General features: G+C 48.1%; 1 protein-coding gene across 1 annotated transcript in view; it reads left to right on the forward strand.

Moving 5' to 3' along the window:
- The first annotated feature begins 9,691 nt into the window (after positions 1 to 9,691).
- Positions 9,692 to 12,531, forward strand: part of ADARB2 (adenosine deaminase RNA specific B2 (inactive)) — a 236,151-nt gene continuing 233,311 nt past the window's right edge. Inside the window, exon 1 of the mRNA XM_068987813.1 lies at positions 9,692 to 9,791. Within this exon, the coding sequence (XP_068843914.1) occupies positions 9,692 to 9,791 (100 nt within the window). The remainder of the gene's footprint in view (positions 9,792 to 12,531) is intronic.

Genomic DNA, 12,531 nt, shown 5'->3' on the forward strand with positions numbered 1-12,531 from the left:
CCACATATAAGTGATAACATAGAATATTTGTCTTCTGACTTATTTCACTAAGCATAATACCCTCCAGGTCCATCCACGTTGTGGCGAATGGCAATATTTCGTTCTTTTTTGTGCCTGTTCCACTGCCTAATGCACCACATCTTCTTATCCATCCATCTGTTGATGGGCACTCGGATTGCTTCTGTATCTTGGCTAATGTAAATAATGCTGCTATGAACACTGGAGTCTGTGTGTCTTTTCGAATTACGTTTTCATTTCCTGCAGATATATACCCAGGAGTGGGATTGCTGGCTCCTGTGGTAGTTCTATTTTCAGTCTTGTGAGGAGTCTCCCCACGGTTCCCCATACTGGCCGCATCAGTTTGTGTTCCCACAGCAGTGAATATGGGTTGCCTTCCTCTGCATCCTCGACAGCATGTTCTAGTCCTCATTTTGGATGATGGTCATTCTGCCTGGTGTGAGGTGGTACCTCATCATGGTTTTGATTTGTGTTTCTCTAATTATTAGGAATGTGTAGCATCTTTTCATGTGTCTTGGCCATCTGTATGTCTTCTTTGCAAAAATGTCTATTCAAGTCTTCTGCCCACTTTTAAATTGAGTTGTTTGCTTTTTTATACTGACTTGTATAAGCTATTTATACCTCTTAAAGATTAATCCTTTTTCAGTCATATCATTTGCCAATATTTTCTCCCATTCAGTAGCCATACCAATTTATTTTGGTGTTCTCAATATTTAATACACATATTACTATCATGACTCAATTATAAAATAATTTTATTTTTCCATTGTATTTAAAGATTTAAGGAATCTAAAAATCAACATATTTATCAATACAACAGTTTTCAGAGACATAAATGATCATTTCAGTCATGAAATTGTTAGTCCCTTGAAAAAGTGCAATTATGGCACATCTAGTAATATTTTACTGTAATTTTTTTAAATATATTTTTAGGGAAATAGAAATATATTCACAAATCATAGGAGTCAAAAGCTCACATTTCAAAATTATTAAAATTCAATACTAAAATTATTGAAATACCATTGTACATATAGGTTATAGATGTAAGATTAATTTTTTCAAATTGCATCTCTCAAATTTTCCCTTTTTAAAAGAAATAGCATATTAGCATATTTCCCTTCCTTTATCACAAACTGTTTCCTCGATATGGAAGAAATTGCAAACACTTTAATAATAGCCCAAAGTGATTTTCCGATTCAGTCCTTTACAGGAGAGCTTGGAATTCATTATTGCTTTAATGATGGGCCTCTTGACTCCAGCCAAGGAGGCTTGATATTTTCGCTTATGTCTTGTCCACTGGGAGGTGGTCACTGACAGGATGGATCAGCAGCCCGCACTGCATTGAGATGCAGAACAAATGGGGCTGAGTCCCTCCTGCATGGCTCTGTGGGCTCTGCTGCCACTAACAATTACCAGGGACAGGGGCACAGACGCGCGGCAGGAAGACTGACCCCAGCGCGGCAGCTCATTTTGCACCCCACTTATTCAGCGCGCCCTGCCCTGTAATCTCCCCGCATTGTTATCTGTGCATTTACACAGTCACACCTTCATTATGTCCCTAGGGCCAGCGTCAGCTGTTTGTCACATCTATTGATTGCACTCAAACTGCAATTTACAGAGATCGCTCTCCAAGGTCCTGAGAAAATCCCGTCTCTGTCTGATGGGCTGGCGGCTGGCTGGTAAGGACCATCACAAGTGTCGGACAGAAACCACCGGGACCCAAAACAGCCCCGTGTCACTCTTGGGAAGCAAACAACAAGGTACCCTTAGGACTGGACACCACTCAGAATGACAGAATTTCACCAAAGCTTGGAAGCAGGCGATGTTGAACACCCTGTTTGCCATGAATCATCAGCATTACAAGAAAAGAAATGTGGCTGTGAGTAGCAGTGCCCTGCTTCTATGTAACCTACAAAGATCCCGAAAGCAGTCACAGTGAGCATGTGTAACACTGTTTAAACTACTCACCTGCTGCTGCTACTGCTAAGTCGCTTCAGTCGTGTCCGACCCTGTGCGACCCCATAGACAGCAGCCCAACAGGCTCCCCCATCCCTGGGATTCTCCAGGCAAGAACACTGGAATGGGTTGCCATTTCCTTCTCCAATGCATGAAAGTGAAAAGTGAAAGTGAAGTTGCTCAGTCATGTCCGACTTAGCGACCCCATGGACTGCAGCCTGCCAGGCTCCTCCGTCCATGGGACTTTCCAGGCAAGAGTACTGGAGTAGGGTGCCATTGCCTTCTCCACAAAGCCAGAAAAGCAGAATTCATGGCCCTATTTTTCAGGTGAGGAAACTGAGGCTCATAGACTTCACGTGATTTGCCCAGATTCCCATAGCCAGACTGACTCAAGTAAGATATGAACTTAGGTCTGCTTGGCTTGGAAAACCAGCCCCTGCCCAGGTTCTGACTCTACATGCTGAACACTTCAGGTGTGCCGTCTTAGGGGAACTGGCTTGACTTTGCCTGCCATACTCATGTGTTTCTCCTGGGACGCACCTGCACTGTCTCCTTCCTGCCCCCGTCTTCCTCACAGGCTGCAATCCTTCTCACTTTCTTTCTCCCATTCCTTCTGCAGAATATCTTTTAGGGGTGTGTTGTGGTAGAGAGAAGGACCCTATAAGAGAAGCAGACACGAGGAAGCAATGAAGTAAGCGTGCTCCCCCAAAGCTGCTCCTTGCTCCAGTTCTCCGCTCACTTGCTGTGCTGTGCGCTGAAGGGTAGAGCCTGGAAGTTGGAAGGAAGAACGCAGCCCTGCTTCCCAGGGTTGCACACCTGGTGTGAAGACGCCTCTCCAGCACTGACACCAGCACATGGCCAGGAGTGCCCTGAACTCCCACCGCCATCCCCAAGTGTACCAGGCACTGGGCTGCAGTGTACTCACAGGGTGGGTTAGCTCAACCTCAGAACAGCCGCAGAGGTAGGTGCTGGTGGGCTTTGCCTCCTGCAGGGACGAGAGGGAAGCTCACGGCCCAGCAGGAGGGGAGTCACGCTGGCTCTGCTGATGGTGCTGTGGACACTGTGCCCACCACCATCCAATCCTGGGGGTCTGTGGACCAGGGAGGAGGAGTTTTGTGAGACAATACTGGCTCGTGTCAGTAACAGCACATCTGCACTTGCACACAGCTTTCCACGATCCCAACAACTTTCACAAACTTTGGTTCCTCTCATTTTCTCCACAGTGTTTCCTTTGTCCAGAGTGGCGGGCTCCAGGGGACGCTGATCACAGCACAGACTGCCCCTCCAGGAATGTCCCTGGTGGTGGGGGCGGGATGGTATGGGGTGGGTACAGAGGCGAGACTGCTTTTTGCTAACTTGGCTGGGCACTGGGAACATGAAGGCGAAAGCGTGGGAATAGCTCCTGGATGGGCACCCCCAAGACATCCAGGAAGCTGGGCAGCTGAGGCCAGCATGAGGACCCCAGTCTTCCAGGGCTAGGCTGCAAAGAACAGCTTTCTGGGAAGACGGTTTTGATAAGCTTTCTCTCTTTCACCCTCAACCAAGAGGGACCCGGGAATGTGTTAGTCGTCCATGCTCTCAGCCGACGGTCTCTGCAGGTGCACTCGCAGGCAAGTCCTCACCGTCTTCTATTCTTCATGCTTCTCATTTCTGAGGTGGGGGGGCTGCTGTTCTCTGTGGAAGTGGGTGCAGAGGAGTGATTTCCCAGCACATGAGAGTCCTAAGAGCAAGGGCTGCTCTATTGGGTCCAAGGTTTTAATTAATAAAAGAATAGCACTGTGATTTGTGGAATGTAGCCATGTGACCTGCAAACACACATCTTGCATTGACAGGTGACAGCAGAGCTGGCTGTCGGAGGGCGTCAGCTTTGCCACGTGCTGTGTGCTCAGATCTCCTTCATCAGATTACACTCCTGCTGGTATACCTAAGTCCCTTTCACGAGGACCACCTCTGCTCTGTGATGGGATCAGAGTGAGTGCTTTTTGCTCACGGTGACCCCCTCCCCTGCCGACGTTACTCATATGTAGGCTCAGGCGGGCAGTCGGGAGGGGGGAACTTGGCTGAGGGTCCTGATGACCTTCCCTGGAGCCAGGGCAGAGGTGCCACCGTCCTGGGAAACAGCCACCCAGAGCCATCTGTCTCCCCTATGCTGAACTCGGTAAGGAACCCACTGGGTCTTCTTTCTAGTGTTTTCCCAACTCTTTCTCTCCTGCCTTGACCAAAAGCAGGGAATTATAAGGCAAGTTTTTAAAAATTACTTCCATAAGTGATCAAAAAACCCTGGGGGTTAACTTGGTGTCCCTTTCTTTCTCTGCTCTATCTCTGGGCAGAGGCAAGGGAAAGAGCAAATTGAAGTTTCACAATATACACACAGCCTCGATCCCAGGTGAGAGATGAATCCAGGAACCCAAAGGCGGAAATATAGTGTTTAGACTTTAAACCTTGGGTAGAGAGTTTAAACAGGCTTCCCAGGTGACTCAGTGGTCAAGAATCTGTCTGGCAATACAGGAGACACAAGTTCAATCCCTGGGTTCGGAAGATCCCCTGGAGAAGGAAATGGCAACTCACCCAGCATTCATGGACAGAGAAGCCTGGTGGGTTACAGTCCATGGGGTCGCAAAGAGTTGGACATGACAGAGTGACTGAGCATGCAGGCACAGAGAATTGAAATGAAGCCACAGCATCAGCCCACCCCAGTCCAAATACCAGAAATGTATTCCTGACAAGTTCCTATCCCTTCCTTTCAATTCATTACTTTGATTAACACCCCAAACCATTAATTCCATCTGTGCTTAGCTTTCTTCCTTTCTTCATGCCATCACACAGCTCTCTGGGGATATGACAGTGCTCATTTTGAAAATCACTGGTTCCAAGACAAGATTTGGAACATTAAAAAATTAACTCTTTGAACTGTATCAGTTTAAGACACAAAGGAAAATCTAGGATAAGGTGTACATTAAGGAAGCTTTAAATAGTAGTAATTCTTTATGATTCAATAAAATACTAAGGTTTCACATTTCTGAAACTAGCAACTAAGGGCATTTTAAGTGTAAATGTCAGTTATTGAACCTATCTGTAATGTCGAAGAGGATTATTTCAGGTCGTTATTTCTCTTATCCTGCACAAACACTTAGTGGTAGGATACCATACTTTATTCTAAATGTCACAGAGATCATAAAACACTGATGTGGACGTTGTCCCACAGCTGGCAGCCTGCACCCTAGGAAGGAATGGAATCAGTGCTACAATTAGCCCAGAGGCAGGTTCAATGAGTCAAGATCATCTTAGACGGGGCCTGGGGTGCCCATGGAACCCACGCAGTGGCAGACCATCTTCTCAGGGCTCCTCTTTTCATTTTTATGTATTTATTTTTGTCTGGGTCTTCATTGCAGTGCTCAGGCTTCTCCTTGCAGTGCTTTCTCTTGTCACAGAGCTCATGGTTTGTGGTTCGTAGGCTCAGTAGTTTCAGCCCCTGGGCTCCAGAGCACAGGCTCAATAGTTGTGGGACTATTAGTTGCTCCACAGCATGTGGGATCTCCCCAGACCAGGAACTGAACCCGTGTCTCTTGCACTGGCAGGCGGATTCTCCATCACTGAGCCACCAGGGAAGTCTGGAGAGGTGCTTTCATCATGGAGACCACTTTGACTTGACAATTGTCCTCATCTTGAGAAGTCTATGGTTAAAATCAGGGCACTGTGTGTTGAGAGACGACACTAAGGCAACAGGATCCCTTTACAAAGCACTCAGCTTGCTTGTTCCTAATTCAGTGTTCCCAGCAGCTCTGCAGTGTCTTTCTCCTCATTTTACAGACGAGGCTCGGGAAGGTTCATTGCCTTTCCCAGGAGTGAGCACAGAGAAGTAGAACATGAATCTGGCCTGATGGTAGCAAATTCAGGGTCTTTCCTTCTCTTTACCAGCATTTTCTGAGTAATGCTCCTTTAAACATCAATACAGAACTCAAGTAAGTTTCAGCTAGAAGACAGACTTTGATAAATTAAAATTTGTGACATCGACCAAGAAAGAAAACTCAGCCAAAATTATTTGTCCCCAGAGCTCACATAGAAATAATCAGCAATCACAGAACATGGAACTTGGAAAAAGCAGATCTTTTGCAGATCTGCTTTGAAATTGGTAAGGATGCATTTGGTGTTCTCCCAAACTGTAGGCGTGCCTGGGAGAGAGAGCAGGGACAGAGGGAGAGCTGGCGGTAGGTGCAGCATCGTGCCCAGGGCAGCCTCGCACTCAGAGCCCTCCTCCAAGCTGGACCTCTCACGCCCTCCCCTGCTGGCCGCCCTGCTCCCACCCCTCGGACGAGAACGAGGAATGCGGCGCGGGTCACAGCGCAGGTCATCCCCATGACTCCTCCACTTCCAGGCCTCAGGCCCAGTTTCCTTGATGTGAGTTATTTAATTTGAAGAACAATGGCTGAAGAGGAAAGAGTGAAAAAGCCCTCTTGTGCTATTTCTCTGTTTGTGAAAAGTAATAATTTAGTGCAGTCTGTGATGAGGTCATGAGTCGGCAGGCATAAATATGTCCAGGGAACACTCTGTGCCGCTTTTTTCAACCTGGTGGAACTTGTCGGGGGAGGTGAGGGGAGCTGAACTAAACTTTGGATTCTACAAAAGTCCTGTTCATTTCTGCGGGAGTTACTTGCTTGGGGAAACCTGTGAGAAACAAGTTAACTGTACTTTTAACCGGAAGTGCTGATGTTGTGATCAAGTAAAGAGAGAAGCCATGCCTACAGTCCTGAGGAGACTCGCAATGGTGATCTTGGGGTGCAGGGAACACCCCAGGGGCCCCGTCCTGCCTGTACTGAGGCCAGGCCTTCCTCAGTGTGAAGACCTGCCCCCCTCCAGACCAGACCAGCCCCTCTGTCCTTGTCCAGCTTCCAGTTGATGGCTATGCGGGGGCCACACCTGACTTTCCAGGCAGCCCCCCACCTGCCGGGACCCCCACTCCTAGCTCCTGGTTCTGGCTCAGACAGCCTGAAGATGGGCCAGCGGAGCCTCCTGATGGACCGGGGGAGGCGTGGGCACCTGCAGCTCTTCCAGCATCTGTGCTTCCAGCATTTGTGTTCCCAGCCTCTGTATTTCCAGCCTCTGTTTCTAGCCTCTGTGTTTTCATGTCTGAGCAGCAACGCCAGCTGCTAAGCTGTGCTGAAGTGACTGGAAACAGACAGGAGGCAGGGAGCCTTGCCCAAGGCGTCCTGTGTCAGAGCGTATGATGCCGAGCTCTGGTTCAGAAGCCTTCTCCATCCCTGGAGACACAGATTCACTGAGCTGCCAGGTCTGAGCTTGTCCTGCCTTCCCAACCACGCCTGACCTTATGCAATTAAACAAAAACAGAGACTAGCCCCTATCTATGCATAATAATGTCTGCGTAAATTATACCCCAGAACTTTCAGAAAGGTAAAAATCAGCCAAGATTTTGATCTTGACCAACTTTTGAATCAGGATATAAACTAAGTGCTGAAACCCAGGTTTTGAGTGTGTGGCCTTGACCACCTCCCCTCTTGGGTTGGAAGCTGTAGTACCCGGTGAACACATCCACTCTCCAACCAGGGGGCCAGGGCACCCATGCCTCACAGAAAGAATCTTTGATGATGGGAGGTGAGGAGGGGCTTGGTAAATGCAACCAGGCTGGAAGGCGCATTTGCTCGATCTCCCCTTGGCTTCTGGACTCGGGGACTAGTGTTTTGCAAAAGGCTACACAGGGAAAGTATGGGTTGCTACTGACTCTGAGTTTCCACAGGGGGAGTCCTACAGCTGCATTTCCAGACACAGTTGACGCTCTCAAATATCTCTCACGCTATAAAGAGTACGTGGGCGGGCGATGCACTTCTCCAGGATTCATGAGAAAGAGCAGCAGAGGTGGGCTGTGAGGTTGGTAGCAGGAAATGGTTGAACCCGGCACATAGAGGGACCCTGGCGTGACTGCGTTTATCAGCATGAAATGAGCCAGACACTTAAACACCTAAGCGGGAAATACACAAGCCCCTCCTTTCTGAGGCTAACTGGAAGAATGTGTGCTCATTCTTTCAAAAAATTTTACCCACTGATTTACCAGATAATCACAAAGTGATCAGTGTAGCCAGTTGCTGTTGTACTGATTCTCGAGCAGGAGTAAAGGTGGTGATCCCCACTACACAGATGAACAGAGTGAGGCTAGTCTACACCACTCAGCCGAGGCATAGCAGCGGGGCTGGCCTTGGATGCAGACGTCCTCCTCTCCCCTCAGTCAGTGTGAGAGCTGAGCCAAGACCCCCAGCCCCGCGCATAACAGCACATCCAAACTTCCCAATTGCTTCCAATGTTCCCCAGAGGGAGTACTTTTTTCTCATATAAAGAAAATTATCTGGAGATTTCTAAGCCCATGAGGAGCTTGAAAAGGGTGTATGTAAAGTAGGAAATAGAAATATTTGTGTGCCATTTTTGCATCATCCTGTTAACGCTAATGACTTTTAGAGTGGATTTTTTTTCCAAACCATTACTGTTATAATTAACAGCCTATGTGATTTAAATGCAAAATGCAATGAAGATGGCTGGATTATTTTCCTTCTTAAATTTTATGTTAGATTTTTAACGTTCCATAAGTATGGTCTTGAAAAACACAGGATAACCCTGAGAAAAATTGTTCAGACCTGGTTCAATTTGCAATCTTCCTCCTGGTAAATATTACTTTCTTTCATCCGAATGTTACACTCGGTGATAAAACTATCAGATAAAAGCCCTCTCTGCCTTTCATTTCATTGTTCCCTAAATAGAGCAACCTACTGACATCCCTGCCTTAAAAATCAGGCTCCGACCGAACCCCTGCGTCTTTATGCAGCGTTTCTTCCTTTGCAGACGGAACAGCCAAGGGATGTGAAGGAGAAAACCAAACAGACAAACATGCGGGTTCTGAAAAATGAATCCCCCTAAGAGGCTGTCTCCCAGGGAACTGCAAATCTTAGCCCCTGGCCGAGGAAGCGAGGGCTCGGTATTTCTTAGAGAGAGATTTCCCCCTTGACACCCCGGTGTGCGTTGGATTAACTAGTTAGAAACTGGTGAAAGGCGGGGTCCCTGCGCCTGAGAGCGCGGGAGCCGGGTGCCCTGTCCGTGCGGCCTGCGGGAGCAGGGCTGGGCGGACTCCTCAGTCCGCTGCCCCCTAGGGCTTCTCGCAGGGAGGCCGGCTCGGCCGGCTCCCCTCCCTCCCCGGCTGGCCCCTTCCCTTTCCAGCGCCCAGGGCAGCTCCGCCGTCCAAACCGGAGCTGAGTTTGCTGACAGGGGCGCACGGGCTGGCAGCGCTGATGTCAGAGCAGGCGGACGGCCGTGATTGGATCTAATTAGACTTCGCAGCAGCAAATAGACAGGCTCCCTGCGTGATCGGCTTCAAAGTGGCTGGTGCCCAACAACTAGCAGAGGTGCCAAAGTAGAGCCTGCGCGCGGAGCCCAGATTCGGGGCGGCTGGGGCGGCGGGCGCTCCGCGGTCTCGGCCTGCGAGCTTGGTGCGGGCTCAGACCGCCGGCTCTGCCGGGCTGGACGCAGGTGACAGAGAGCCGCCAAAGGAGACGGTGACAGAGAGCCTCCAGAGGAGACGCCAGGAGTGCGAGCGTGCAGCCCCGAAAAGTGAGCCGGCCCCCGATCCGCAGGAGCGTCCCCGGCGGCCGGGGCCGGAGCCGGAAAGCTGAGAGTGTTGGAGAGGACTTCTGCCCGGGTCCACTCGCCGGCCGCTGCCATGGCATCGGTCCTGGGGACCAGCAGAGCGTCCGGAGGGCTGAGCGGTCAACTCAAATGCAAGTCCAAGCGGAGGAGGAGGCGGCGGGCCAAGCGGAAAGGTAAGGACCTGCTTCCGCGCCGCCTCTCGCGCACTCTCCGCGACGCGCGTCGCCTCTGTCTGCGCGCCCTGCCCGCTTCTAGCGGCCTCCCTCGGGATGCTGGGGCGACGTGGCCGGGGCCCGCCGAGCGCCCCGCTCCAGAGTTCAGGTCCCTCCGTGAACGCCCAGGCTTCCGCAAGCCCGAGGGGGTGGCCAACCAAGCGGGGTCGCCGCGGAAGGCGGTGCCCTCCGCGGCCTCCGGCACGGCTGCTGACCGTCGCGCACAGACGCCGGTGCTGAAGGAAATGCTCGCCTAAGCCCTAAGCGCCCCTAAGAACGAGGGACGGACCTCGCGCCAGCTTCTCCATCCCAATTGTCTTGGAGGCGGGAGTAGGCAAAACCCTAGCAACCGCCTCCCCACGCTGGGTGACAGTTTCTATTCCGAGCGGTGCCGGCTGTTTTGTAAACACGGGGACCTGCAGCGAGAACAGGGTTCGTCCGGGGGAAATAAGCAGAAATTAATGCATGAAAAGAGAAACAAGCATCGCAGGTCGTTAGAGATGAGGAACGCTGCAAACCAGGAGGGGAGAGGAAGTGCCTGGTGTCAGGTTTGAGCCTGGCTCCCCAGGTGCTTGGAGACAAACGAGCCCCAGAAGTTAGTCGTCGGGTGGGCAGCTCAGGGTCCCCTCGGGGGCAGGGCGCAGCCGGCAGCTGCTCCGCCAGGAGGACGGCCCTGGGCGCCGATCTGCCAGTGTCTGTCCCTGAAAGGTGGCCGGAGCCCTCGGTGTGGCCCCCTCTTTCCCAGAGATGAACTTATGTCAGCCGCCCCTTATGTCATGAGCCTGCAGGAGAAAGTTCAGTTATTATCTGAAATGTGTTGGGGTTTTTTTTAAGTGACCAAAGAGCCCTAAAGAACACGGGAAAGACACAACCATCGTGTGTCAGGTTTCCCGGTTTCTCTGCTGGAGGATGCGGAGTTAGTTGTGATTGAACATGTACCTCCTTCCCCAAGAATCTTCATCCTTGCCGAGGCCTAAGACAAGTTTCTGCCCCATCTCCTCCTAACTGCTTCCAAACGGTCCCGAGCCCTTCCCGACTTCTTCCTGTAGTAGAAATTAACCGGACGGTTTGAAGGAATAAATGCCAAGAGCACACAGCCATTCATTATGATTACATGTCAGGGTGGCAGGGTGCTAGGTGACAGCTTCTAGGAGGGCTTCAGAGCCTTGGTGTGGGGGGTGATTCTGTAATTCTGGTTTAACTCTTGAGCTGCTGCAAAGAATGCCGGCTACTCACTTTGTTCCCTGAAAATTTCACTCCGAAACAGCTCTGGTCAATGTCTTCCAAAAGCAATGCTAACAGAAAGTGACAATGATTTGAAAAAAAACACAGAATTTAATAATGAGTATAAATTTTAAAAGTAATGAAAAAGAAACATTGCCTTTTATGCTTCAAGTGTTCATGTGTTCCAGTATTTTTATTTAGTATATTTAAATATTAAAATGGAAACATATGGAACATTATTTTATAACAAAGCAAAACCTATAGAAAGAAAATAGAAGCTGATGAACACTCATGTCTTTCTCCAAATTCATTTTTTGTACCTTTAATTTACAGGCAGTCATGTTAGCTTAGAAGGGATTCATTTTCAGAAAGGAAAGCAAGAAATCTGAAGGAGGACTTCATTGGCTATAAACTATAACAATTCAAAATAAAATTTTATGTGAAATATTTATACACTTTATTTTTAATATACCAAGTCTCTTAATTTTTATAGCCAAAAATGAAGTAGGAAAAGGTATTCAGGATGTGTGTACTAATTCCGATTACTCGCAAATTTATCTGTGAGGTGAAGTTTCCTATGTCATCTGCCAACAGCTTATCATGGTGGATGAGTCAAATCAAACGTCTAAGTGTTCACTTCTTAAGGAAAAGTTAGCAGTGTAGGTGTGTGTAGTCAGTGAAAAGAAAACAACAATTACAGAGCTCTTTATTTGCATTTTCCTGGGAATAGATCAGTCTGTATATAATTCCTAATTATTACAGATGCTTTTTTCCCCTCTTCTATCAGGACAGTGGTGAATTTAAATTATGTTCTAATATTCATGAGTTTTAACAGCAGAAATAGAATAGAATAGTCTCAACTTTTAAGCTTATCTAATAAAAAAAAACTCTGTATCTGTCACAATTTAAAGCCCATGTGTGTATGGGTGGCTGTTAAGGAATTTTGATAAGGCTCTATTGAATACTAAGTAAAGCCAGTGATTGTGAGCACACAAAAAGAGTTCTTTTCCTATGTAAATGAATAAATTAAAGTAAATGTACATTTTTTGCCAGTGATAATCGTATTTCCACCTATTCTCACAAACAAGAATCATTTTGTTTGCATCATAATTTTTAGTTTCCTGGAGCTGTTAACCAAAATGCTACCGGTTTCTATAAAAATTCTCTAAACGTGGCTTTCCTGAGATTTCTTTATTATGCTTTTTATTGTCAGAATAATCTATAGGATCTGAAATAAAAGCTCTGTTGCTATAGCATAAGTGTGAAATTGACACGATACTCCCATTTATTATTACATAGGATCCAGAGCCTTGGAAATGAATTTTTTTCCTGTAGGAGATATTTTTTAGTCATGATACCACACAGAAAACAGTCTATATCATAAAAAGTAAAAAAAAAAAAAAAAAAAAACTTAGTCGCAAAATATGACTTCGGGTATTAACTAGGAATGACCTGCATTTGTCTCTCAGGTAAACTT

The sequence above is a fragment of the Capricornis sumatraensis genome, chromosome 15, assembly GCF_032405125.1.
Source record: "Capricornis sumatraensis isolate serow.1 chromosome 15, serow.2, whole genome shotgun sequence".
Lineage (NCBI taxonomy): Eukaryota > Metazoa > Chordata > Mammalia > Artiodactyla > Bovidae > Capricornis > Capricornis sumatraensis.